This window comes from Fringilla coelebs (genome assembly GCF_963513975.1).
Source record: "Fringilla coelebs genome assembly, chromosome: 2".
Lineage (NCBI taxonomy): Eukaryota > Metazoa > Chordata > Aves > Passeriformes > Fringillidae > Fringilla > Fringilla coelebs.
The window spans coordinates 12,270,059-12,297,853 of NC_140029.1; the positions used below are offsets into that span (position 1 = coordinate 12,270,059).

Genomic DNA, 27,795 nt, shown 5'->3' on the forward strand with positions numbered 1-27,795 from the left:
TGACTATAATTTCTGTTAATATGGAGGGAAAATGGGATACAGTGAATGAGAAAACAAACTTCACCATTAAAGAAAACTGTTGCAATTCAACAATAAATGTGTTACTAGTTGCTGTTGCGCCTCAGATTTATATATTGGATGCAAAAAAAGGATCAAGAACAACCCACATAATTATTCTGGAAGACTTTTCTTGGTTTACGAGATACTTTGAAGGTGCAGGAACTTATACATTCAAGCCTCTTTGTCAACCATATGGATCTAGTTCACCTCTAATTTGCCAGGAAAATCCTCATTCTGCCTTCTTTTAGGAAATATATGGTGAAACTACACAGCATTACATAGATCATGATGCACCCTGCCTACCACTGTAATCCTATAATTGTAAAAGCCTATTTTTTACCTTATATGTATGTTCAGCTATACGTTTTACATAATTGTAAAATGGAGGTCTGGTGAGGAATTGACAATTCAATGGACCATTCTTCACAATGTTCTTCTGCTGTGGATGCTACTGTTACAGTATATATTTTGTTTTCATTCATAATGGATTTTAAATATTGATGTGGTAGTTTTAAAAGCAGGTTATATTAAATGCATCTTATGCAATTGCTGTTTGCTGAATTATAGAGTTTATGCATGTTACATAATTACTATGTGGAACTTGGTACTTCAAAATGTTTTTGAAGCCAAGACTAAATGGATTAAAAAAAATAATCAGACTAATGAAAAATAGGTTAATTGGTAACTACAGTGCATGATGATTGAGATCAAGAAGTTCTTGAACTATAAACTAGAGAAAGTGGGGAGAGAATAACAGAGAATGCTCTTGTCCCTCATCATGCCCTGCTCAACACTTGAAATGGTCTCACTGGGACACAGCTGCTGCTCTTGGGCTGTGGCTACAGCTATTCTCATGTCCAAAGACAATTACAGCTTGTACCATGGAGTTATTGCTACAGCTATTTTTAAGGCCAAGTAATTTAATCACATGACAGAATATGAGACATCATATATGTTTGTTTTTTTTAAGAGGACATTTTCTGAATTTACCTGTTCCTTGATCACACTTTCCACCCCCAAAAAGAAAAAAAAAAAAACAAAAACCAAAAAGCTTTTCAAACAGAAAAAAACCTTACACTTGCCAAGGTACTACAGATACCACTGTGAATGTATTTAATGTATCAACCATTCATGCCTAGGCCCACAGCAAAGATGTGTGCAAGTGGTATGACTCAAAAACACAACTTGAACCACAATATTCTGTGGGGTTTTTTTCTAAATATAAGAGATAGAAAGAACTTGTAATTACCTGTGACTGTCAACTCCGTAGTTCTTCTGACAACAAAGAATCCATATTTTAGCTCACAAGTGTAATTTCCAATGTCATCCTCTCTAACTTCCCGAATGACAAGAGTGTCCTTTTTAAACACAATACTTGATCTCCATGTCTTTGACTTGCATTCCTGTTTAAAGAGAGTATAAAACTTCAGGCATTGTGTTCTTACACTTAAAATGGACCACTGTGGCCAATGCTGCCCAAAGAAAAGGTGACTAGGCAAGAGCCCAGGCTAGATATAAATGTACCTAAACTAAATATGTAAAAATTCTGCCTATTTAGTTATTGGTTAAAACTAATTCAATCACCTGATTTGATATTTATGCCTCTGACAAGAAAAGGGAGTTGATTCTCTTGGTGGGTTATTTTTTGAGATTGGTTTGCTGAGTTGCTCATATTTAATTTACTTATATACCATTGCACTTATGTCTCCAATCTATGACTTCTACATTACCAGTAGCTCAGGCTGCAGGGGATATTTTCTTTTAATTCAATTTAAAAAAAACATTATAATTAAAAAATGTACAGAAATGGAAGATGAGAATGAGGAGAAATAAGGATGCTTTATATCTCTGTCTAAAACAATCTTAGAATCAAAGCTCTCTGTACCTAGAAAAGATGCACACTTAATCTAAAAAAGTATTTTATTAAAGACACAAAACCCAAGATGAGAATAAGAAAATAGCTGGCTGCACTTCTCCTATCTTAGATATGCTATTAGTTAATTTGGACATTATCTTTCCAGGCCACAAAATATTAATTTTTAGGTAGCACAATCCTACTGCACTGCCCACAGGGAACACTACATGCAAGAACTTGGCCCTCAAGTAATGATCAAGAAAGCATAACACAATATTGAAGTAAAGTTATTGATAAAAACAATGAAATTATATTTGCAAATATAACTTTAAGTATATATATAGAAATGGAAATTTTGGTGCTGAATCTTGCACTGAAAAATTAAGCTGTTTATTCGGGTAAAGCATACATAGATTTTTCATACAGTTTACTAAAGGAAGGATTTTAATTTCTCAGCTAGTTAATTCTTTTCTACAATTGGTTCTGTTGTCTTTTCTTGACAAAATTAAAAAAACCCCAAGCTTTGTAACACATTTAGATCAAGAGAATCATATGAACATTGCATAATATACATTTGAAGGTATAAATCTCTTGCATTCCTTACCTTATACCACAGAATTTCAGGCTCCCTATATGGAAATAAAAAATCCTCTATTTCAGGACATGAGATCTCCTTGCTTTTGCTAAGTTCAGCTTTTTCAAAATATTTCATCTTTGAATTGTAGCAGAGTCCGGTGTCGTTTTCACCCACCGTCAGCGAAATGGACACTTTCATACAGTAAGTTGAGTTTCTGTAATGCAATGAAAATAGAAAGAAAAGTCTAATAAATTGGAATTCGAGCAACACACCAAGAGCCACATATTCACCAGCCCTAAGTATGACTTAAACCTGAAGTAGCAACATTTTACAGACGTTAATTAAAACTAATCTTGTGATTAGTTATAGAATAAAGGATGTTTCAATCTAAGCCACTACCAGTTTGTTGACCATAGCCTTTAATGCCCATACTCTACTCCTAGGACAAAATGTTCTTCCTACAGACTTCATGTTGTCTCCTGAAACTTGTTGGTACATCTGCTTCTGGGTGTTGATAAGCAAGTCAGGCAGAGATGAGGGAACTTTGTCTGCCTTCCCACATTCCACTGTGTGATTCAATCAGGCAAAAAGACAAAACCGCTTGAAATTATTATTTTTTATTTTCATTTGAGTTTCCAGGTGGGGAGCAAATGAGTGAATAAAGTTGAGTACTCCCCAGGAGCATGCTGTGATGGTGTAAGATTTCTCTCCTACTGTTCTGTAAATGCATTTTACCCCTGGTCTGCTAACAGAGGACCCTGCAGAGAGCACCGAGGAAACATTCACCCCTTATCACCATTCTCATCCTCTATGAGCTGATTGCTTATTTATAATGGACTTGTGTGTATCAGACATGGCAGAATCTCAAAGATCAAATTCTTGATATCTGTTTCCTTTTTCTGTTTAATAAGAGGGAATAAAAATACTTTTTGATAAAGAATAAGAAAAAAAATTTAAAAAACTCTAGAGTCCAGTTTTCCACAGAAAATGTAACCCTTGATAGTAAGTAACTATAAAATCAGAGAATAGTGTTAGAAACATAAATTTTTGAACCAAATGACCCTTTGCTGTTGAGCTAATTCATGAACTTGTAAGGAAAACAAATGTACAATTATTTCCTTATAATGAAGAAGTAAGCATAATTTGTTACCATGTTTGAGAATCTGGCTGCATAAAGCAAATAAAGTTGTTTAAGCTTTATGCAAGTCAAAGACAGGATCCACTGAATATGGATCACTCTTGCTGCATTTAAGCTGGTAAAGAGCCAATTGCCATTCTTACCTGTACATGCAATTGAAAAACACTGACTTTTTAAGAATATTTTTTTATTAGTGTAAATTATGCAATTCCGTCATTAAGGTATTACTTGGAATATTTTATTTATTTGGGTTTTTATCAAGTGTCTTGAAAATATTATAAAAAGGTCACTTAATTCTGTTTTTTTCAAACTGGTAGAATGTTTTTTTTTTTTGTTCTTGGAAGACTCATCCCTTGGAAAAAAGTTCTGAACCACTCATCAGACTCTGAGGTTAAAGAGTAAACTAACTAGATGGGAGTGTCCTGTTATCAGATGACAGGGAACAGTACACAGGGAGCTGCTTGGCTATACAATTTTCACATTTAAATATTCTCTTTAATTCCTTCCTTGTTCCTATGTTTAAGCATCATGTTTAGTTCATGTTATTGAATCTCATTGTTTAAATATTTTTAGGAGGACACGGCAGGGGAAAAAAAATGAGAGGACATTTTACTGTCTTCCCAGTCTCTGAAGAAGCAAGGTTAGTAACATTTTTGCACAGGCATCCTTCATTATTCGGAGTGAATTTTGCAAAAATTATGATTAAATGTTTTGATCCACTAAAGAACTCTGTTCTGCAACAGTGACAATGTCAATTGCCAGAGACAGAATTTTGTCTGAGACAGATCCAAGTTTCCATCGCAACAGCAGATCCTTTAGCAGATGCAGCTAAGGCTTCCTGCTCCATAAGAGAAGGATTTTGGAAATATTTCAGAATGTTTAAATTCATTGTTTGAAGTGGATATTTCTAAACTGCCAGATACAAGGTACTGAAAAATTTTGGGTGGATTTTTGTCAGCTGAGCTCCCCAAAAGAATTTTCTTTCAAAAGCTCAAAACAGTATCAAAAAAAAAAAACCAAAAAAACCAAACTACAATTCCATATACCCACTGGTGACACAGACTTCCTTATTTCAATTCTAAATACTAGCTGCACTGTCAGTCTGACTCATCTTATGCTCTGTGTCACAAACCAAGGCTGTTGGGATGAAACAAAACTCAAAGAGGTGGGTACAGAAGGCAGAGCAACACAAACAATATGAGGTAAGAAAACCAAGATAATGGGCTCACAGTACAGAAAGAGAAAAAGAAAATTAAAATGTCCCCAGGTAGGGATGAAGAAGAAGAAGAAGAAGAAGAAGAAGAAGAAGAAGAAGAAGAAGAAGAAGAAGAAGAAGAAGAAGAAGAAGAAGAAGAAGAAGAAAAAGAAGAAGAAGAAAGAAGAAGAAGAAGAAGAAGAAGAAGAAGAAGAAGAAGAAGAAGAAGAAGAAGAAGAAGAAGAAAGAAGAAGAAGGAGGAGAAGAAGAAGAAGGAGAAGAAGAAGAAGAAGAAGAAGAAGAAGAAGAAGAAGAAGAAGAAGAAGAAGAAGAAGAGGGGCTGTTTGCTGGTTACAGCTAGAGCATGACACATATGGCAGAGGGTAAAAAATGTTCATGTGTTAGAAGTAAAACAGTTTTTCCTATGTCTCTTACTTGAGGGACCAGATAAATAACAAAAAAAACCAAAAAAAAAAAAACCCAAAAGAAAAATCCTACAACACAAGTTTAAGGAATTTTAAAAATTGATGTTAGCCAGTTAGCCCCAGCAGGTCACTGCCCCCCAGTGGCTTCTGGAGCATTTATTCAGGACAGCAGTTCAGAAACTTCTTATGCAGGATCCCCTTTTACTGGATTTGGATTTTGTTTGTTATTTGGGGATTTTTTTCCCCAAAAATAATTTCCTCAAACTGTGCTTTAACTCACTGATCACATGATACTTTCTGGGTGTTTCTTTACTTTGTTTGCCTTTATTTTTTCTCCTGAATATGGTGATAAGAAGAGGTGACAAATTATCAAATTGATTTTTCCTTAATCTGACCAGTCCCAAATGTTCACAAGCATAAAGTTAGCAAGAACCTTTTTGTATATAAAAGTGAAGGTTTTCATTTTCACCTATTATTCAATAGATTTTCAAGTGCTAAAATAATGTGATCTTAAAGTACAAAATACAATAAGAGGAATGAAAAAGCTGTTTGGTTGTTTTTATTTAAGACACCAAACCCATTTAAATCAAATTTATCTTAAATGAACAGGTGACTTGTTAGAGAGAAAAGGAGAAGAGGAGACACAAGGGGGAAAACTGACAAGAGAACACACACAGACTAATAATATCTTCTCTAAGCTTTAGCTTTTACAATATTCTCATCTACATTTAAAGGAGTTGTTTTAAGAATTAAGAACTTTAGCATGGTTTCTTTATAAATACATCTCTAAAATGGGCCAGATGGGTTTACACTTATGAAACTGCTTTTTTTTTTTCCTCAGAAAAAGACCTCTGGTAAATGTCAGTCTCCAGCCTCACCAGAGAGAGCTCAGTGATGGATTTATACAGCTCAGCACTGTCCAGGCAACATCCCTCATCATCCCTATTCATGACAGGAGGGAAAGTGGGACTCTTCCTGTTACTTGACCTCTCCAGTGCTTTGCCTTTATACTGTTTACAGAGTAAACAAACTGGAGAGAAAACAGGAAGCCAGAAAATCTCTCTTATGTTTCTCTTCATCATACAAAGTTGAAAAGTAACTTCATTTCCAACTGGGTTGGAAAAGTAACTTTATTTTCACCTCCTTCAGAACTGGGCATTTAAAAGAAAGTCTGAGAAAAATCTTTTCTTTGCAGTTTTATTTTAAAGTTTAATAAGATAACTTAGCCAGTGATGTCCATATTCACTTTCTAGAAATGGTTCACACATTTCTGGGGAAAACTTTTGTTGACATCATTAATTCGTTTTTTTTCATGATTTTGCAGACACAAATTTGTCCTTTTTCCGTCCAAGTAACTTCTGTTACAGTTATTTGGATGCCTGAAAGCTGGAGAGAAAAGAATTCATTCAAGACAGAAACAAAAACACGTTATTGATAATCTACTCGTGCTCTTGGCCCGTGGCTCCAAAGGCTCTTTGTGAGCTTTTAAACCTTCACAGAAAAATTTTTAAAGCCTCTACAGAGCAGCAGGGTTTTTTGAGGACACGCCTGAGGCCATGGGCACGTGGTGAGGGAGGGAGGCCAGGGTACCTTGGGGCAGCCAGGATCACTCTCTGCACTGGGGTCCCCTCGGTGGCAGGATCTGATGGCCCCAGCAGGTTTCTGGCCCCCAGTGGCTTCTGGAGCATCCATTCAGGACAGCAGCTCACAAACTTTATGTGAAGGATTCCCTTTTATTGGATTTGAATTTTGTTTGCTATTTGGGTTTGGCTTTTTTTTCTCCAGGCTCTGGAATGGCTGAGACCCACCCTCGCTGGTTCTGGAATCTGGGGTCACAGATTGCCTTTTCCACAAAGCTTCCAGAGCCAGCAGAGCTGCAAGTGCTGGGGCAGTGCTTCAGGCTTGGGGAAAAGAGAAGAGAAGTGGAGGGAGATGGATAGGAGCCAGCTGGAATTTTCCTCTGTGCCTTAGAAATTATCTCCTGCTTCCATACCCTGGGGGGCCAACCCAGTTTGGAAACTGCTTTTGACCTCAATTGAATTGCATAAGCACTGATTTCTTCCCTCAAGGGTCACCTAATTATGTGCATGATACTATGAAATAACCCAGTGCACAGAGCCTCCAGGACTATTTGAATATCAATACTCTACAAGATACTTGTTTCAGTAGGTTTGAATTAGACACGCCAGGAAATATTGTTTAGTTTTAATGCCTGCTCCCATCCTTAGAAGCCAAACCTTCACATTTTATCTTTTTCTGACACAAGTGGTACACACTGCCATCCTGAGTTTCCCCTTCACTCCAAACATGTCAAAAGAGAATGTCAAAATGCAAAGTCTAAATGCATTAGAATAACGCTTTCCTTGTGTAAGAGGGAGTTGGTGACTGATGTGGAAGGCCTTTTATTGATGTTCTGAAAAATGAAAATTAAATTAAATTAGCCTTTACAAAGGGAATTTAATTTTCTCATCCTTATGATACCTTAAGGCTTCTTTTTTTGGGTAAACTAGAAAAAAAGATGTAAATGTTTATGTTACTGATTTTTCTGTATGATCTCTGTCTTTTTTAAAATCAAAGTGAGACATTTTAAAAGAATGGGAATCAATCTGATATTGATTTGCACATTTTAATAAAACTTCACTTTGTTAGTAAAAAATACTCAAAAACATTATGACAATAACCTTAATTTTGAATTTGTACTGGCAATTACATGGAAGGCAAAATTACATAAAACTAACTCCTTTCCCTAATTTCCCCATCAAACAATTTCTTTCACATTAATTCTTCCTCTCAAATACATTAAAAGAAAAAAATCCATAATCTTACTGTACAGGTATACAAAAACATTCTGATCATGTAACTCCTACAGTATATGAATTTAAATCTGAATAAAATTTATTTGAAGTAAAGATTTCTTACAGAGAAAATGTGTCTATATGCCCATACATATGTGTTTATAAACCAATCATATGGGTATGCTGGGGATTTCAGTGATTGTAAAAATATTACTAGAGGTATGTGATTCAAGAAAGACACTATAAAAATTTTAAAAGCATATTTGTAGTATGCCTATATGCTATTTAGCATGAAAAAAAATTTGATTTTAAAAATAACTTTCTATCAAAATATTTGGTATTAAAAATTCAGAGAATAGCACTTATGGATTTCAGGTAGAAATGTTAGAGGTAGTTAAAAAGGATAGCAGTAAATCAAAAAAGCATTGTACTGTATAGGGCATATAGGGTGAGTAAAATATGGATTTTCACTAGTCTGAATTTAATTGCACATTTGATATTTTAGTGCTAGATACATATTTAGTGCTAAATTAGCTCCTCATTTCAGTAAGGCTTCCCAGGATCATTAGTGAAGAAATTTTGGGCCAGTGAGTCATAAAGTGCTACAATGGAAATGTGTCAGAATGATACTAAATGTTTTCACTGCAGCAGATCAATGTATATTCCCAGAGGAGACAGAAGTATGAAGAGCTGTGCAGAAGTGTACCCTTACAGATGAAAATCCCTTTAGCTTTCAGCAAACTGCAGTAGGGAGATAACACCATAGCATGAAATGCCTCTAGGTATGCTATGTCCTCAATACAGGAGGCAATGGCACTTGCTTTTTCTTGGGAACCGAGGATCCTGAAGAAGAGTAATTTTTATACCCTTACTTAGCACCATATGCCAGAATAGCAGAAATGCTTCTTTTGGAAATTACAAGCTAATGGAGTTATATTAGTCCTCCCATTTCTTTCATTTGTAGAAACACAGAATCACAAAATGTTTGAGATCAGAAGGGAGCTCTGGATGTCATCTTGTCCAACCCCCCTGATCAAGGAAAGCCACTTAGCTCTGCTTGCCCAGCAGCGTGTTCAGAGCGCTTTTGAATGTTGCAAAAGATGGAGACTCTGCAACCTTCCTGGGCAACCTCTTCTAGGGTTCAGTTGCCTTCATGGTGAAAAGTGTTTCCTGATGTCCAAATGGAATATTCTGTGTTCCAGTTTGTGCCCATTGTCTCTGGTCCTGTAACCAGGCAACACTGAAAAGAGCCTGGCTCCACGCTGTTGGCACCCTCCCTTCAGAAATGTATATGTGTCAGCGAGATTCTCTGTGCCTTCTCCAGGGTAAAGAGTCCCACTCCCTCAGCCTGTGCTCACAGCAGAGATGCTCCTGTTCCTTTATCATCTTCATTCTTCTTCACTGGACCCTCTCCATGTTTCTCTTGCACCAGTGAGTCTGGAACTGGACACTGAACTCCGGTGGTCTCAGCAGTGCTGAGTAAAGAGGAAGGGCCATCTCCCTTGGTGTGCTGACAATACTAACAGAGCACAGCTCAGCATTCACCTTTTTTGTTGCAGGGGTATATGGCTTGTTCATGTTCAGCTTGCTTTTCACCAGAACCCCCAAGTCCTTTTCTTCAAAGTTGTATATATTTTTGTTCATGAAACATTTGTTTTCTCAGGTGGTTTTTCACCCACAGGGGATGGAGGGGAACCATTAACCAAAAAAAAAAACTTTTCCCAAGTAAAAAGGACAAAAAAAAAAAAAAAAAGAAAGGGGCTGAAAAAATGCAGACTTTTTGGAGCCTGCTCCAGCAGCTGTGCTTCTGTGTTCAGGAACAATTGAGTATTACTACATCCTGATGACTCAGAAGGTCAACAAATACTGGAATGTCTTTATCACCAAATCATCCCTTTTGCAAATGCCTTCTTTTATAGTACTAAAACTGAAATCATTGAAAATGCAGTGCTGCTAAAAGGCTTCTCCCTTGTTCCCTCTCCTTGCTTGATGAACTCACACAGTTCTCAGATAAAGACAGATCCTGTCATTCAGTCTCAAATGCTAAGTTAGTTTTCTGTTCAGCTGTCAAGCACATGCATAAAGAATATCCCAGGAAGGTATCTGTCTTGTTTCCAAATGATTAGATATTTATCTGTTGCTAACTCTGCATGAGTCTGTTATTTTCTGAATAGAAAAGTTACTTGTTAACAGTAGATATGGACCGAGATATTCAACAATTACAACATTTCTTATAGATACTACAAGAATGACATTTGCACATGAATAAGATTCCCTTGAAAATCCCTCCATAAGTCTTTCCCATATCTGCCCAGTAAAAGTGGGAATATATAAAAAAATAATCACATTTAGTAGGTTCAAGGCTGTTTCCTAGCTTACTGATGACACTTTTCCAGACTCCCAAAAATGCACTAATGAGATTTAACGACAATTCTGGATTTAAAAAAACCAAATAATTCCTAGAATTTTGACTCCTACATTTAAGATAAACAAAACAAAGAAACAAAAAAATCAAACCTCTCCCTCCAAAAAACTGAAACAACCAAACCTCTCCCCCCAGAAAACCCAAACCCCTACAGTTTTAGTAATACTTGTTTTACACCTACTTTCCTAAGAAGAAACAATTCAGGTATCAGTCAGTCTTCCTTACCAGTCACAGGATTAAAAGGAAGACAGTGGTATGGCATCTCAGTAAGAGCATTGCTGTGTGCAGATTGAGCCAGAACTCAAAAGAAAGCAGCAACTTTCTGCAGAAAAGTCAGTCTTTGGAAAAGTTGCTACTGCTTCTACTAAAGCAGAAATTTAGAAACGTCCTAGAATTTTTATGAAATTTATATGACTGAAGACCTCAGGGCAAGTCCTGAATTTTCAAAGGCAGCAGGATTTGAAGGAACAAATCAATAAACAAAGGTATATACACAATTTGGATTTGTCCTTCGTTTGAGGACCATAAAGGACACAGGAAACTTAGCTTTTAACCATTTCTGACTGTGTTCATATGAACAGCTTTACCTCAAAACAGCTTCCAAAATTGTCTCAGTGTGATCGGTAACAATGTAACAAATATTTTTATTTCACTCTAATTTTAAGCTGTAAAATGTGCTCCTGATACCCTTCAGGCAGTGGCTGAAGATGAGAGTTATGGAAGCTCAAGCAATATAAACCAGTATTTGCACTATGTTCATATCAACAGCATCCCTGAAGACAAACACAGGCAGGCAATCACTTCACCCACACGAGCTACCAACTCTGCCCAGCATTGAAAGTGTTCTCAGTTCAGCCTCCAGAGCTTCTACCCAGTTTGCCTTTCTGCCCTTAAATGTACTAAACACCATCATTATGTCCATACAGTGAAGGGAAATCGTAGAAAAATAATCATTTTTATAGGGAAGATAAAGAACTCAGTGAGCCATTTCAGGTTAACATTATTTGAGGATCTTTGGAAATATTTCATTGAAGAGGCTGGGACAGCCAGAAGGATGCACTCTGTTGTAAGGCTTTCAAAGCATGAGCTGAGACTCTACACTAAAGAATTATTAATTCCTTTCATCTACAAAATCCCCAAATAAATTAATTTTTCTTTTCCTCAGCATAAAACCAATACCTGTGGACTTTCACTTCTAATGTCACATTTCCATCTCCAGTGACTGAGCCTAAGTACAGCACAACATATTTGAGAATTCAGCAGAGACAGAAGTCAGTACATATTCAGCAAGTATATGAAAGTATACTCTTATTTGTTTCATGTTATTGTCTACCACCAAAGTAAACAACTCTGATGTGACAAATGAAAAAGTTTCAGAGGCGTTGGCTGCCCAGACAAACCGAGTGTGAGGATGAGGCACAGGCAGGTGCCAGACACTATTGCTATATATTTTCATTTGTTGATTTAGCTTTCAAGCTTGCTGCTACGTGTCATCCTCAGAAGCATGAATCACCCAGAACATCCAGACATGAAAATCCAAAGTCATATGAACAGCAGCAAAATGAATGTATGAGAGCTTTCTACACCGAAGCTTTGAATAATTCCACCTAAATCAAGTGTGCTTGTGTAAGCTATTTTTATATCATAAAAATGAGGTTTGTTTTACACATTTTAATTCATACCTCAAACATAAAAGGTAAGCTGAACAACTTTAAATACATTTCAGATAATTGAAAGTCACATCTTTTTCAGTAAGACTATGATGTAACATTCATGTGCCAGAGTCTTTATACATCATCTTTCACCACAGATGCAGTAGCAGACACCTCTCTCTCAGACATATTTTTTCTTGGTGGTGGACTCAGAAAAGTCCACTTTATTTGTCAGAAATGCAGAATCTCCACTTTGGCTTGTCTGCCTGCTTCCTCCTATAGTAGGACACAGCTTCCAGCTGGGCTAGTGCTGGCACCTTAATCCTCTGCTATTCTTTATCACCTAGCTTCACCCACAAATTCCCCACTATCTAAATATAGGAATAGCTATATAAAAAAGTTCAATTCCATTTATAAATACACTTTGGCTCAAAACCCTGCCACCAATTTTACAATATGTGGAGAATGAATGAATACATAAACTATTTATGAGTAGAAAAAACCTACATTGTCATTTATGTACCACATTTTCTGGTTTCTATTTTTGTTTCTGCAATCTATTTCAGTCACATTTTTTTTCTCCATATTGGGAAAGAACAAAGAGAACCTGTGAGTTCCTGTATTGATTAAACACTTTGTCACATTTTTCATGATGTAGATGAATTAATTTGCAAGCATTTAATAGTCAGAGCAATTTGAATTAAACAGCTATTTTCCTGACATTTGTTCAGAAACACGACTTCTGCTTATGCTCTTGATGTCTTTGTTAGAGTCAGGTGAAGCTAAAACCAGAGGGATGAGGAGAGGCTGCAGGTTCATCCAGCAGCAGCTGGGCTATTCTCAGGTACCCACAGGTGGGTGCACACACACACACACACAGAGGAGCTCACAGGACTGCTCACACACACAGAGGACTATTCACACACACACAGAGGAGCTCACAGGACTGCTCACACACACACACAAACATAGAGGAGCTCAAGGACTGTTCACACACACACAGAGGAGCTCACAGAACTGCTCACACACACACACGGAGTTCACAGGACTGTTCACACACACACACACACACACACACTTACACAGATGCCCTGTGCTTCCTGAGATAATGAGCTGCAGAGCTGTCCCAGCCCAGTGCCTCCCCTCCAGCTGCTCAGTCAGAAGTCAGCTAGTGAGCACACACATACACAAACTGTGGGTGCTTCCAGCTGCTGCCTTTAGCCTCTCATCCCAGGAGCTGGCCCAGGACCACTGCTCGCCCCAGCTGCTGGCACTGGCACATGAGGTTTGCAGTTCCCATCAGCTGCTGGTCCTCAGACAGCTCACCCTGCTCCCCAGCCAGGCCAGCTCAAAACTCACTAGCATGCACCAACCCCGGCTTAGTGGATGCAACACACCCACAGGGAGAAAGGAACTGACCTGAACTGAACTGACCTGAACTGCCATTTGATGTGAAATGGGACAAATTATACAGCTCAAGCTAGAGTACCTGCCATCAGCATGTTTACTCTGAACAGCATTTTATCTCCTTTCCCTGCTATCCCCTTGTTTTTTATATTCTACTCCATTTCTTTCCCGCACATTAATCTCTCTGTACCTTTGGTCCTTCCCCTAAATAAGATTCATGCATCAGAATCAGTTCAAAAGATCATTCAGAAATATTTTTTATATAAAAATATTTCCTCCCTGCATCCCACAGGAGGGCTCACACACTCTCCAGTCCAAAGGCCTTTCCAGGAGGGAACACCTCCAAGTGATTGGGTGTTTTTCTGCTTACAGGTCATGGGGATTGTTACCCATCTCTGCTTCTCTAACCCTCACTGAGCCTTTGTGTTTTTCACAATCATCTTCAGGCACTGGAGTGTGACTAACTGGGCACTACATGTGTGATAGCAGACAAGGTATCAGTACATCCATTGTAAAACAAAGACCATCAGCCAGTTCTCAAAGACCATACAGAGTAACATTCTTCACAAGTTACTCATTTCTTCCCAGTACCCCTTGTTTCCCTAGGTGGGTCCTTCCTTGCCTATCTTTATAAATGTTCTCCTCTGCTCACTTAGACACTCTCCTGGCAAAGATCCCTTCAGGTTTCTCTCGAAGACTATTTCTTTATAAAGTGTTGAGTGTCCTCTCTTTGCTATTTAATCTAAAGACTTCAAAATCACAGCAGGTTGTGTCAAAAGTAGTCAGTTTGTAAGTGTAGTTTGTAACTACTTTTGAATGCTTCATATTCTGGTAGTACTGTTCTCTAAGGATTTTCTGAAACTTTCTGTAATCCAAAGCAAATGCACACAAAATGTGCAAACAGTTTCTGCATCATCCTGAAAAAATTGAAATACAAATTCTGTTTTCTTAAACTTCAGTTTCACAGCAGTATTTCTTCTACCAGATTTTCTCTGAAGTTTTTATTTCCTTTTACCCATTTTTCCCTCATTCTAATATATTTCAACCATGGTTTTGTCTGTGCTAGCTAAGCATTATGTTTACATCGTTATATAAATAATTAGAAACATAAAGAAAATGTGCCCAAATAACTTACTCAAATCCTAAATATTCTCAAAACTTTTTGGTGTGCGTGTTCAAGAAAAAAAACAGAAATACTTATCTTCTAAGCTAACCCATCTTGGAGCTACTGCAAACAAAATAAATATAAAATACTATCAAAAATGCCAGATAAAATTTCAGGATAGAGTAATTATAGCTGCCACCAAAAATAACTGTACTGTGAGGAGGGACTGAAAGTACACAAAAATCAGAAAAGTCTTTTTCTTTCTGAGCCACTTAGGTGTTGTTTGTTTTTTAACAGAGCTTGTTATGGGAAATCTTCCATTGTAATTATGCATCAACAACTGCTACTCCATATAGAAACTGATGCTTTTAATATACTTTTTCCCTTTCCTCTCTTATTTTGAGGATAAAAATAACTCATAAATATTTCAATTTTCAGTTTCTGAAAGATGAAGAGCAACAGTGAAATGCTGAGGTCTTTAAGAGCACAAACTGTAGTACACCAAAGAAAATATCCAAGGAGAGTGTTTTTTTTAAACTGTACAAGACACTCAAGTGACACAAATGTTTTGAGGAATATGACTTTGAAGCCCTCATACTATATTCCTCTTCCTTCATCTGCAGATTGAAATATATGAGAATCTTGATACGATAAAGAACAACAGCAGAAGCCCTAAAGACTTTAATCTACAGAGGCAGATTTTTCCTTGTTACAATTTCCTCATTGGTGTTAGTGGCAATATTGTAATTGCTATTATAAAATGTGTTGACAACAGAATATTTGGCCCTTAAGAATTTATTTGCACCTTCTTGAAGGGTTCAAATTAAGTTACCAATTTTCTGTTATTTTATTAAATAATTTTCTAAATAGGTAATTTTTGAACATGTCACAAAATACCAACGACTCTAGTACAGTTTTTACCAAATGCTTATATATATGTATATTGAAATGTAGATTGCCTCAGAAATGAAAGTTTTGCTATCAAAAAAGGAACAATAAATAGAAATTTTCTGCATTTAATGTATGTTTGAATAAAAAAATGAATTAGCTCATTTCTCCTAGAGTCAAAATACCTGAAAAATGGATGTTTTATGTAGAAGGCCAGGACTCAAAAATATGTTCAAATATATTACAGCATACAGGTAAGCATCAATTTTGATGTATGATAGCTCTGATAAGCATCAGGACTACTCCAGGACCACTAAAACAACCCAGCCTATTAGTTTTTAAAATAAAATATTTATGAAACCAGTTGCTTTCACAGAGTAAAAGACACTCATAGGAAAACAGTATTAGAATAGCTTTCCTGGATTCATATGTGGTATTTTTAGTTTTTCAGCTATTTCACAATGCATACAAAACCCAACTTGCACTGAAAAGTACTACCAGCACATGAATCTTACCTGTGACTGCAAGATAAAGGTTCAGTAGAAATAAAATATTTGTTGTTCCTTATTCCTGCTCAACCTTAACCAAACTAGTAGGATGACTTAATTCCACAAATTGTGGGGTTTGTGTGTATTCTTCCTTCAGAGCATCAGCATGCACAATTATCCAAACAAGATGTGTACTTGAAGGAAAAGCAATGTCCAGTGGTTTTACTGGTTTAGAAATGATTGAGGCTATGTCACTACCTATAAGATAGTCCCAGAAAAATCTTGAATTTTAGGGGAATGTCCCTCCTTTTTAAAATTCTTGTAAGTTATCATTTCCAGAGAAGCAATATTAGACACATAAAAGCAAGTCTGGTTTGGGAAGATTTTACCTATTTGAGCAGATTTTCTCAATTTTTGTGCAAGCTAATAAAGCTTCATGTCAGGAGCTATGAATCTCCCTGCAGAGAACAGAATTATTTATTTTTTTGGTGGGGAAAAGCTGTGCAATGGAGTTCTGTTCCTGTATCAGCTCAGTGACAGCTCATCATTATTTTGTGATTGAAGGCTGTGCTGAACACTTGGCAGGACTGAGCTTATTCTGTTGACAAAGTAGAATTTTGCCACAATCTTCAGTAAAGCCCAGCCAGAGGAGGGATAGGCAGCCTGTTCCAGCACACAGATTCCTCCAAGACACTTCCCTGGTGCAGCTCCCTGCACAGCTAGACTCAAGTCTCAAGTAAAAATATCAGTGGTGGTTTCAGCCACCAATTTGTTTTTTATATTCAAAAGCAGAGGGAAGTCCCTACAGCGTCATGCAGCATATGCACATTTATGGATAGATACTTAATGTTTTAAAACTAGGAGAATTTTTACAAATTTCTTTATAAATAAATTGATTATTTCTTTGCCTTGATTATGTCATCAAAACAAAAAGTAGCAAGTCCCTGACTTTAATGATCACTGTATGCCTTTAGCTCTACCTTTCTGTGTACTTACATTATGAGTAAGTTATTAGCTATATAATTATACTTTACTTTTCATTGTGAATTTAACTCATTTACAAGTCCAGTATAGACTAGTGTTTCCCAACACTTGACATTTCAGACTATGAAACATGGCTTCAATACTTTCAGACATTACTCTCAATTACCAAATCTCATTGGATGGGATGATATTCTGGGATGTTGCTATGAGGCATGCCATGGAGAGTCCCAAATGTAGCATGGTGTAATCTGACACAGGAAAGAAAAAGGGAAAAAAAGAAAAAAAAAGAAAAGAAAAAAGAGAAAAAAGGAAGCTACTTCAGGGCAGAGAGAAAGTCACATCATTTTCCTCAATGTCCCCTAGGCTACTGAGGCACTCAAGTTAAAATACAGGCATGAAGAGATCCCGTATATCAAGTGTAGCTCAGAACAGAAAAGAATTGTTATATAATCCCTATATCCTCTCTCCTCACAAAAAAATCCCTGAATAAGATTGTTTTTGTGGGGAAAGTGTCAGATCTGACTGCAGCACCACTAAAATATCATTCTTTTATCACTTGCCCTCATTTCAGTTTTAATAAGCTCTCTTGGCTCTCTTATCTTTTTATGTTCACTCCAGAGCAATTAAACAGAAATGCAAATGTCATACTCATTTTTATAACAGTGTCTCTTATAAAACTGCAATGAAGACAGCAAATTATATATCTGTTGAATGATCTATCTTCTTTTTGTCAACAAAATCTAGCTAATCTGAAGATAATGCCTCTATATGTACCATATGTGTGTTCACATGTTTTATGAACATGGGAAGATTATTGGTTACAATTCTAGCACAACTTCTAAGGAAACACTAGACTTTGAAAGCTCAGATCAGTTAAATCAGGCAGGGAGAGAGTTTATGAATATTCCATTTGGATTTCAAAACAGCTGCTCTATTCGACCATTATAAAAATTACCAACTTTTTTATTCACTAAATAGAAACATCCAGTAAAGTGATATTATGTTCACACAAATATCTGATAACCAACTTAATCCAGATGTATTTTCATAGAGCCATCTTCCCTCTTTAAAAAGAAATCTCACCAAAGAAAACAAAAAGCAAGAAAATTTAGATTTATTTTTCTCTGTTTGTCTCTGAAACCAGTCCAGCAAACCAATGGAGGCACAGAGAGTCTATCACACAAAATAACTCAATGAGCAATGACAACATCTGATCACTGCCACCAGTAGAAAACAATCTCCCCCAAACTAAGTGGGGTACACTTTGCCACTAGACATTTTCTGACACAGAATGCCATCCATCTTCTGCTCAGGTATTTGCCTGTGACCTCAGCCAAAGGCAGCCAAATGTTTCACACTCTGTAATACATTTACCTCATCATCTGTGAAGTGTAAAAGTGTTATTTTGCAGAGGAGGAACTGAAACAGAAAGACTCCTTCCCCACTCCTCACAAATAGCAATATGACAAAATATCACAAGAATAATTTAAATCCAGGTCTAAATATTTACCCTCCAAAATCAACCCTATTTCTAAATTAACACACCACAGGATGAAAAAGCCAGAAAGAATATATTAAATAAGAAGCTACCTTCCTACTTTATTTGCAGCATCCTTGTGACTGTACCATTTTTTTCCTCCACTAGTTTAATCTTTATACAAACTATCCACAGCCATGTGTAAAAACAGGGTGGTAACATCAGGAAAATAGCAGGAGTGAACTCAAGATGCAGATAGACTAAATAGCAGGGACTGTGGCAAACAGCAGACATCTTAGGTTAGGGGAAGGGCAGGTAGGTTAGGAGAAGGGAAGGTAAATTAGGAGAAGGGAAGGTAGGTTAGGAGAAGGGAAGGTAGGTTAGGAGAGGGGAAGGTAGGTTAGGAGAAGGGCAGGTAGGTTAGGGGAAGGGCAGGTAGGTTAGGAGAAGGGCAGGTAGGTTAGGAGGAGGGAAGGTAGGTTAGGAGAAGAGAAGGTAAATTAGGAGAAGGGCAGGTAGATTAGGAGAAGGGCAGGTAGATTAGGAGAAGGGCAGGTAGGTTAGGAGAAGGGAAGGTAGAATAGGAGAAGGGAAGGTAGATTAGGAGAAGGGAAGGTAGATTAGGAGAAGGGAAGGTAGGTTAGGAGAGCCAGACAAAGTAAAGGGCTCTGTTGGGTTTGTATGGCGAGGTGTTCGCAGCAGAGGGCTGCAAGGGTGCCCTGTGTGAGAAGAGAGCAGGGCTGAGCCACATCAGGCACTCCCTGCTCCAGCCACATCCCACAGATCTGCCTCAGGACACAGCTGAGCTCAGCAGCCAGGCGGGCCATGTCCCTAGGAAAGCTTGTTTAAGAATGAATTTCAGAAAAAAACACAGCGCAACTGCTGTGGGACAGGACTTAGGGAAAACTGGAGGAATCAGCCTTGCAGACTCTAAGCACGGTGAAAAAGGAAGGGGAAAATGTTCTCTAGGTGCTGGAGCAGAGAACCCCCTGCAGATGACCATGGTGACACCGGCTGTCTCCCTGCTCTCACGGAGGATCACATATCCACCTACAGCCATGGAGGCTCCATGCTGGAGCAGGTGGGCAATCCATGAAGGAGCTGCAGCCTGGGGAGATCCTGTGCAGGTTTTCTGGCAGGAGCTGCACCTCTTAGGGGACTATATATCTCTTCCTGAAGGCCTGTACCCTGGGGAAAAGACCCCTGTGGAGTAAATCTTGAAGAACCACAGCTCACAGTTGGAGCCACACCAGGTATCCTCATGAAAGACTGCATCCCAAGGAAGGGCCCCACGCTGGAGCAGGTAAAGGTGTGAGGAAGGAGTGGCAAAGATGAACTGCTATGGACAGACAGCAGCTCTCATTTCCCATTCCCCTGTGCCACAATGGATTGGTGGAGATGAGACAGAGGACTTGAGGAAGAGGAATAAAATTGAGTCTGGGGAATAAAAGAGGAAACTGGAGGAAGCTGTTCTTAGTTTTTCCTTTTTTCTCACAATCTTACATTTAATTTTCCCCCAGTCAAGTCTGATTTTCCCATGAAGGTAACTGGTAAACGATTTCCCTGTTTTTATCTTGACCCACAAGTTTTTTCATCTTATTTTCCCCCGCATCCTGTTGAAAAGGGGAGTGTGAGAGCAGTTGGGTGGGCATATGGCAGCCAGCCAAGTTTAACACACCACAAGGGCAAATCATTAACTTCCTAATGGCACTGAAAGTAATTTTGAATCCCAAAGCTATGATAAAATATTTGAGTTTAATTTTTACTGCCATTTAATTCTCTCATGATATTTTATTAGTTATCCTATCCTCCTCAGCAATACCCTCACATATTAAAATATGACTTTGTTTTAGATAGGCTATTATATATTGTAAGCTTGAAAAATTGGACATGAGTTGCATGATTTTCTGCAGGGTTATAGAATGAACACAAAGATGACATGGTAGGCAAGAGCATTACTTGTTTGAGCATCACTTTTGGAGACTAGACAAGAACATCACTTTGATGTACAATACCAAGATTTTTTGAATAATAAAAGCAGAAAAAGACCATAAAATGTAGCATGACTGAAGAACTGTCTTTAGGAAGACCAGAATAAAACTGCATTGCAAAAGAAATGGTCTGAACAAACTTGGGGGTCATATAGGAAGGATTGTAAAAGGACTATGTCTACAGCTGGGTGAAGCCAGAGATCTTTTCTAAATTTGAAGTAATTTATCTTATCTTATCTTATCTATTAATTTTTAAAGATGTGTTTCCTGCTTTCTCTTTATCTAACTATTACTGACATTTTAACTTTGTCTTCTTGTTCTTTTAAAATCTAGACTGCAGCAACAGCAAAAACTCATTGAATGCTGTCTTAATCTGTCATATGAATGAGGTTCATATGAGATCAATGAACAAACAAATAAATGCAGAATCACAGAAGTTTTCAATTCCCAAATGCTTTCCAAAACGCTAAAAGTGCTGGCTCAAAGGTGATGTGTCTTGAGACAGAGGAGTAGCTGCAGGTACAGTACAGAGCCACCTCTCCAGTATGTAGCAGTATATGGTTAGAAAATGAATTTTTTAAATAGAATAATTCGTGCTTTTCAAAATTACTTTCAACCATCACTGCTGTCAGTATGGTATTAATAATGATAACAACAAGAACAACAATAAACAACTAAAAGGGACAAAAATAATTTCAATTGATGGATCATTCAAAACAAATCACTCTAAAAGACATGGAGCAGTCCGCCTTAGCCATACTTTGATGTTGTTATTCGAACACATTGCATCTCTCTGTGAAACTTCTATTTCATTTAATCTTATATTCTAATTAGCACACAGGAGTAACTGGAAAGGAGGCCAAGCAGCATTAGTGCACAGCAGAACTAGCACAGTTGCTGCTCCAGGTCCCAAGAGGCAGCGGTGTTTCACTGCATGCAAACAATCTGGCCTGCTCCCTAGGGAAGAAGACTGAATGGGACATAGCATTCTGTATTTCTAAAAGGTTGAATCAGGAGTTTGGATGCTTTCATTTCCTAGCCAGCTGAAGCGACTTGGATGCAGTTGCTATTTACTAAGCAGGCTGGCCTCTATGATCACTTTAATGGGTCAGAGATACCCAACAGTAAAAGACATCAATGTAACAGAGCACACATTTTACAAAATCTGACTCGCTCTCCACACACCAGCTTTAAACCCAGTCTTACAAATTCTTTTATACTGAAAATTAAGAGAAATCCCATATGTTTTTCCCATAGTTCAAGTCTTAGAATTGTAATGTTTTATTTGTATTCTAGTAGCGTCAATTCCCCAGTCAAAATGAATGCCTCCCTATTTTAGGTGTTTAAACACTCATGAATCAAAAACATGACTGAAAGTCTTATATAAAAGAATAGACCTTTCATAAAGAGAAGGAAGAGTGTTTAGGACCCAAAAGTTGCATTTTTTTTTACTTCTTGTTTCAGAAAATTTACCTTTTTTATTCTAAAATTGAAGAAATAAGTAAGATGAGTGTGCTTAGACAGTAATTGGTGACAGGTAGATCACTGATAAAAAGAAAACCCTGGACTTTGAAGGAAGTTTTTGAAAGCATTTGTATCTTGAGGAGAAGCATAATGTAGGCAGAGAGGGCAGAAAGCCTGACAGGAGGAGACCTGGAGGAAGGCTATCTCTGACATGAGTGACCTCTGAAGTGTCACAGAAAAGTTCCTGATCTAAAGAAGTTGCAGTGAATGGGATTTTTTATACCTAACTGCATAAGTTAGTAGCAGGGCTGGGTTTTTCTTTTTTTTTTTTTCATTTCTGTCTGAGGAGGAAGAAAAGATGGGGTAAATTCTTTAAGAAATCAATCAGCTTCATACCATGTGGCTTCTCAAGGCTTAATCAGACTCCAGGTCTCCAATGCTCAACCCACAGGAGCTGATATTGAAAACAGGAGTATAAAATCTCCTGAGGGATCTCTGCAGACTGGGAATGCCATGGCTTTGGTGAGCAGGAGCTGCTCCACGAGCAGGGTTATCCAGCACTGCCTCGTGGAAACAGCCCCCAGCACTGCTCTCAAGGCCATTTCTGACTGCTTTCCTGAGGCCTTCAATACCCCAAAGTGAAAAAGAAAATCTCATTACAATTGATACAGGGTTAGGGAATTGCATTAAGGAAACTATTGTAGGTTGTCAGAAGTTGGCACATAATATCTTAATTTCCAATAGCATTTTTGTCTGAAGAGCTGAGGACAGAAAAAGAATATTATTGCAAATTATAATAATATTAGTGCAAAAAAATAAATCCATGAAGAGCTGCTGCTGAGCATAAAGACCCCTGTGGCACTTACATCTTTTACCTAGATAGGAATGGGATAAGCTGCAACATGAAGTGGACACTGTGCTACAGAAACAATCTGTAAAATATGTATTTTTCTGAGTCTTTAAGTTACAATTGAGTCAGAATCTCATGAGATATAGGTTAAAGAGAGATTTGCACTTCCAGATAGTATATTTATAAAATGGGATAGACAATACAGAGGAGATGTGGCAAAGACATCCTAAACCAGCCCACCTCTGTGGAATACATTTTTAAATACCTTCCTTATCACACTGGAGAAAATGCTGTGATGGTACAATTTCTTGTTTTCAGAGATATGAAACAAAATAGCCTTGAGATCAGAGAGAAAAAAACCTCACTTTAAAAATTATTGCTTTTGTCAGCAGCTGGTAGTCAAATTTCTTACATATGGTGCCAAGAAAAAAATATGCTTTTTCAGATATAGTACAGTACACTGTGTAATTTTGATAGTCAGATATTTATTTCTTGAATTCTTTCAGAAGAATACAGATACTAAAACTGAGTAGAACTTAAAGTTGCTTGAAAGAGTCCAAGATAACAGAGTAAAAACCCATATGTCAATATAAAACCCACCCCAAAAAAGTAACAGTTGTGTACACAGAAACGAAATCACACAGCATGTACTATAATAAACAATCACTAGTGACTGCAAGCAGACACTCTTTCAAAAAAAATCAAGGATTGAAAAGAAAAATCTTTTCCATGTATAAAAAAATTCTGCAATTTCTTTGAGGAAAATGCAATATTTAAATTAGTTAAAAAAAAAAAATCAACCAAACAAAAAACACCCCAGACTAATTAGCCAGTAGTCCTCTCAAGTACAGCTTATTTACCTGTGTAAAGACCTTTCCTATGATTTGCCACAGAAGGCATCCTCTCTAGGAAAGGTGGATAATTTCAGTGATGTAGGATTACAGGAACATCAGGAACATGAATCTCAGCTATGGAACTAATTAAATATGAATGCAGAATGCAGATTATGAAACAAAAATTCAAAGTTGTGACCAAGTAGACAAGGTTCAGGAAGCACAACGGCCTCAGCCAGCCAGTCACCAAGGGTGCTCCCAGGGCTAAGCTTTGGGTCTGGTCCTGTTTAACACCCATAATGTCTGGATGTGGGAATTTAATGTACATTATTTCACTGTATTCATTCCTTGGATTTGGAACACTTAGCCTTTTTCTGCTACTCCACTTTACAAAGTTTCAGTGTTGGTAATATCTTTTCAAATTGAATTTTCATCAAATATTCAGAATTCCTTTGCAGTAATGGAGTTATGTTATTTATGCATCATGATTAGTTTTCACATGATTAGATACTAGATCTGTACATTTCTATATTAAATTTTCTGCTCTTCAACTTAATAAACAGCAATTTATACCTGTAGATGCAAGGTTATTTTCTCATTCTGGCTTTAAAAGTCAGCACATTTTCATATGACAATGTGTAATTATTAACTGGTCAGAGAACAGTAAGGATAAATTCCATATCTAGGGGACTATTAAAAATCATTAAAAAGATAAGACTGACATTGTCAGAAGAGCAATATTAAAAACTCACTCTGAAACCTTTCAAAATTTAATTTGATATTTTACAGAAAGAAGGAAACTGACATTTTATAAGCATAAAAATGGCATTATTGTCCATAGATAATTTTTATCAAATATACTAAATTCAGGAAAATAACGAGTAAGAATCTGAGAGGTGAAGGACTTGAATCACTTTAACCAGGATGAGTTAAAAGTAAGTTTTATTTGTCCCTTCCTGAGTATTTCCATAAGTGTTCATTTTTCACTGTTACAACTGTAGCAGCTGAGCTATGAATACATTTTTGTACCATGAAATCCATATTCCACTCCCAAAAAGCAACTAAATCAAAAGAGTGCCAATAAAGCAAAATCTTCAGTCTTTTAAAGTCTTTACTGGGGATTTGATACCCTCTTTAGCAGCTCTTTGAGTGTTGCTATTATTAGATGGAAACATTTCACTAGGAATGGTACATTAGGAAATCTCAAAGATAATTGAAACACATTCTTTTCTTAACTACTAGTGTTCCTCATTGGCTTGTGAATTCCTTCTGGGAGAAATTTGGTACATGGGTGATGGTACATGTACTTCACCAGCACAGTCTGAAGTTTACATTTTCTTTGGATATCTCTGCCCTTCTCAGACCAGGGATTCAACTATCTAATCCACAGGGATATATGTGCAGTGCAGCTCTTAAAGATGTCTTACCTGGAGAGGATATGTGTTTGTATTAATAAAATTTTGGAAATATCAGACAATATCAATATTGTATCAGACTGCATAGAAAATAAGCAACAAAATCTGAATCATTTTGGACCCCTACATAATTATTTTTATTTTTTTTTGTTTTTTCTTCATCGATAATAAGCATTACAAGATCCTGAGGACTACATGCTGGTTCTTTCTATTGAAACAGAAGAGAGTAATAGTTAGGATCAAATAAACCCTGAAAGATATCCTGCAAAGTAACAGAATGTCATCTGCCTTAGGAAAGCTTGTGCTAACTGAGCTGCTGTCTACCTTTGCAGAAGTCATCAATATATATATCAAATTTGCTATATACATCAAGGGGTGTACTTGTGTATTGTGCTCCATGAAAACTGTTTCTTCTGTTATTATTCTTCTCTGAGCATACACTTGTGGCTGCAACTCCTATTGATTTTCTCAGAAAGGGATAGCAACCAGGCTGTATAAAGAAGTGCTCTATCATTACTGGTGGGAAATGAACTGTTTCCTACTCCATCTTTTATATAACCACCCACTGAAACATCCGTCCCCAACCACCCCTGCACACACTTCTCACTTCAGGAGAGTCATATTCTGGATAATTTTTTAGCTCCTCACAGTAATTTCAGTCACACAGGAGCAAAAAAGAATCAAAGGTGAAAGGCTCTAAGTGTCCATAGAAAGCCTGGTTCCCCAGTTGAGCTGGTTTTCTATACTGTGTGTCCCTTTGGAGCTGCTGTGTGTTTTGGCTCTACATAAGATGCTTTATATAACAAACCAACTCAGGCCAAAATAAAGTTTTATTTTTTTCTGACCATTTCATAAGTAAATATTCTTATTTAAACAGACTACCTAAAGCATTGCCTGCATTGCCAGACACAGGACATACATTCTTGAAATTCGTGTTGTGCTCTTGTCCAATTTATGATATGTGTTAATTGATTCTATATTTAGTACATTTAGTGGTATTTTTACATTACTGAAGTCATCTTCAAGATTCCCACTGAGATTTCTACTTACCCAAATAGTTAACTTTTTTAAAGTTGATATAAAGACTCTTTAGTAATCCCTATCAGGAGTGTACTTTTAATTTTGTTAATATCGTACTTTTAATTTTGTTAAAATCATCTGGCTATGGCTACGCTAGTATAGTAAATATAGTAGAACAGAATATGGCATTGAATAATTAAACACATACACTGACAGATGTATGCTGTTTCTTTGATTTTCAAAATGAGAAATTTTAATTAATTATTAAAACAATAAGAGGAATTTGATCTCTCTGCTGCTATATAGGCAAGCAGATCATTGATAGTAAGGAATGATAAAATTGTTTTTCACACACAGAGGCAATTCTACTCTATAAAGCTGCTTCTATACTGAAATAAAGATCAGATTTCCCTCATGTGATTGTGTTTAGGAAATGTACTGAGTGAGAATAATTGACTGATAAACTCAGAATTTTTTTTTGATTATATGACACGAAATTTTCTGTAGGTTGTCAAGTGACTCACAAAATTGTCCCTTCCATGGTGTTCCTGGTCATAAAAAAAAGATGACATAGAGGTTAAAAAAATAACCAAGTAGGGTATTAAAGGTGTATTGTCCATACAGCCACTGCTGTATTGATTGGCACTTTAGGTGTGCATTGCATGTGGATAAAAAACAATGTATGTATTCATTGCAATGAGAAATTCACAATAAAAGATAATTAGGAGATAAAAGTCTTGATGTGGCACCTAAGGAATAGTATACAAATAATAGAAAACAGGATTCCAGGTTTGCATCTCAGCTGCTCAGCTGTTTGACTTCACCGGACACTAAAAATTTCACCATGAGAAAAAAATAGTATTTTTGCTTGCTATTAGCCATTGCATTTGAATAAGGTGTCCTGCAAGACAAGCACAGATTTAAACCTGTATTTAAAGTTTACCAAGTAAGCTAAAGGTCTTTTTTTTTTTTTTTTTTAGTGATAGAGAAGAATACTGGAGTGATTAGTATTAACAGTTAATATTTTTTAAGTGGGTGATCATAAAACACCCCAGAATAGCACAGTTCTTCACTATGATTAATAAAATAGCAACCAAAATCCAAAACTATAATCCTATAAAAGGACTGCATGAGAAAGATAAGCTTGAAGTTAGACAGATCAATAGACAGATAGAAAGGCAGAAAATTATAATTTAAATTCATTGTGATGAAAATAGTTTCCTTAAGATATTCAGTCAAATCTTGTCAAAACATTACCAGTGCTTGTGCCAGGAGAGACAGCAGCTAGGCCATGCATGGCTTCCTAAGTGTAGACTCCACCATTACTGGAAAATAAGACTGCCATGGAATATTTCCCAAAATTGAGCCATTGATTTTCCAAAACCTCATAAAATTGCTTTTAATCTTCATTTTTTCTAGGTTTCCCTCAAGATCAATAAATTCTTAAGGCTGTTGTATGATGAATTAAAGATGAAATTTCTGCTATCTGACCTAAAATCATAAAAATACATGCCCTTTGCAAGTAGGTATACATGGAAATGGTTGTGAAAAAATCTGAAAACTGTGGAAAACCACTTTATACAATTGATCTAAATGCCTCCATTGACCATACAGGCAATGACATTGCATAACTATGGAGACATCATTATTTGCATGCCTTTTAGAGCCTTTTTCATGTAGTGCTATGACTGAAAAACAATTAAAATTCAGATCTTTAGAGACCCAATGGCAATGCTGTCACAATACAATTT

General features: G+C 36.9%; 1 protein-coding gene across 1 annotated transcript in view; it reads right to left on the reverse strand.

Moving 5' to 3' along the window:
* IL1RAPL1 (interleukin 1 receptor accessory protein like 1) overlaps window positions 1-27,795 on the reverse strand; it is a gene marked incomplete at its 3' end in the record, with an annotated part of 579,463 nt that overhangs the window by 249,677 nt on the left and 301,991 nt on the right. The window contains exons 3-4 of the mRNA XM_084226567.1: window positions 2,520-2,706; window positions 1,310-1,463 (exon numbers count right to left, since the gene is read on the reverse strand). Of these exons, the coding sequence (XP_084082693.1) occupies window positions 1,310-1,463; window positions 2,520-2,706 (341 nt within the window). The remainder of the gene's footprint in view (window positions 1-1,309; window positions 1,464-2,519; window positions 2,707-27,795) is intronic.